The 1,936-nt window shown below is 44.1% G+C and overlaps 1 protein-coding gene across 1 annotated transcript in view; it reads left to right on the forward strand.

The window, feature by feature from the left end:
- The window catches only part of si:ch211-194m7.4 (olfactomedin), a 5,520-nt gene extending 4,110 nt beyond the window's left edge, over positions 1–1,410 (forward strand). The window contains exon 5 of the mRNA XM_037682660.1: positions 566–1,410. Within this exon, the coding sequence (XP_037538588.1) occupies positions 566–1,410 (845 nt within the window). The remainder of the gene's footprint in view (positions 1–565) is intronic.
- The last annotated feature ends 526 nt before the right edge of the window (positions 1,411–1,936 follow it).

Below are 1,936 nucleotides of genomic sequence, written 5' to 3' on the forward strand. Positions count from 1 at the left end.
TGGATGGATGGATGGATGGATGGATGGATGGATGGATGGATGGATGGATGGATGGATGGATGGATGGATGGATGGATGGATGGATGGATGGATGGATGGATGGATGGATGGATGGATGGATGGATGGATGGATGGATGGATGGATGGATGGATGGATGGATGGATGAATTAACTAAATACAGTATTTTCAGACTAAGTTACCAGTTAAGATGAAAATTAGACTTTTTTTTTTAATCAGTGACTTTCATCTGGAGAAAGCCATGTATCATTAATTGTTTTTTGAATTTTTCTATTTTTGTGACCAGGTAGATCCAAAATTGTTCCATACCCCCCCCCCCCCAACCCCCACCCCCACCCCATAACAAGCAACCACTAAATGCCACTCCTTTACTTGTTTAACTTACTAGAAAACACAAGGGGGTGGAAAAAACGAGTTATGCTTAGGAGTAACAGGCTGCTCTTTTGCTTTGATGTATTGCTAATGTGTCCTTAGAGAAGACCTAAATGTGCATCATCAGGTCTTCAGCTCCAATAAATCTGATGATAAAATCTCTCTGTGTTGCAGCCCAGTCTTCGTACTGCCTCAAGGGTCTGATCACAGGCATCAGTGACCCTGTTACAAGCAAAGTCAGCCCGTATGGTAAGAGCTACATTTCTGGTTCGTGGGGGAAACAGGCACAGAAGAACAGCAAGGGGGAGATCACCTACTGGGTTCAACCTCTGGTCAACAGCCACATCTATGGAAACACCCTGCGTGTTTACCAAACCTACAATGATTTTATGGCTTCTGTTAACCATAAGGACTTTACCTTGGCTCCATCTTACACTCATGCCAACACCATTGAGGGTCCTAGTGCTGTCCTGTATGGAGATGCTCTGTACTTTCACTGTTACCGCTCTGCAGATGTCTGCCGCTACGACCTGAAGACAAACAATGTGAAACGCGTGACGCTTCCAGGCACCGGTGTGGGTTTCAACAACAAGTTCCCTTATTGTTACTATGACTGCCGCTCTAATAGCGACGTAGACTTGGAGGCAGATGAGACCGGATTATGGGCAATTTATGCCACTCTCGGTAACCATGGTAACCTTGTAGCGAGTAGGCTAGTGTGGGACGACGAGGCTCAGACTCTCAACGTGTCGCAGACTTGGGAGACGCGGCTGTTCAAGAAGGCGGTAAGCAACGCTTTCATGGTGTGTGGCGTGTTGTACGCCACTCGTTACGTAGACGACTACCAAGAAGAAGTCTTCTACGCCTTTGACACAGCAACAGGGAAAGAAGACAACACACTTTCATTACAGCTGCAGAAGATAGCCAAAGGAGTGGCCAGTCTGAGCTACAACCCTACTGACAGGCAGATCTACATGTACAACGATGGATATCTTCTGGCCTATCAGGCTCAGTTCTGATTTAATTCTTTCATTTATCCTCAGCATTCTGCAGATAACAGCAGAGTATACAGAAATGCACCTGAAAATTCAGCTTAAAGATGAACATTTAAGTTTGTCGAATGTGTGTATAAATTGACTCAAGTTTTCCTTCTGTAGCATTACTGAATTAAATAAATCTGCAAAAGTCACAAGATTGAATTTATGTAAATACAATAGATGCCTTTGATCCTGTTTCTTGTTTGATTGTTTTTTGCTGTTGTTCTTCTCTGGAAATAGACCATTTGTGCTCTTCGCTGGACACTTGTGCCATGAATTTACCTTCAAACTCTACAAACCAGAGCCGGTTGGTTCCTGATCTACCTGGGTCAATGATCTGAGTTCTCACACTATACCAGGACTCACGAATCTGAGGTCTAAATTAACCCAACTCCTTCATGTCCTCTGGCAGATTACAGCCAAAAGTCTGCAAGTTAACAATTGATAAAAGAGCAGAGTGACATGCTGCAGACACACGAGTCAGTTTGCTGCATTGGGCTAATACCTC

This window comes from Nematolebias whitei, chromosome 10 (genome assembly GCF_014905685.2).
Source record: "Nematolebias whitei isolate Nwh7 chromosome 10, NemWhi1, whole genome shotgun sequence".
NCBI classification, from domain to species: domain Eukaryota; kingdom Metazoa; phylum Chordata; class Actinopteri; order Cyprinodontiformes; family Rivulidae; genus Nematolebias; species Nematolebias whitei.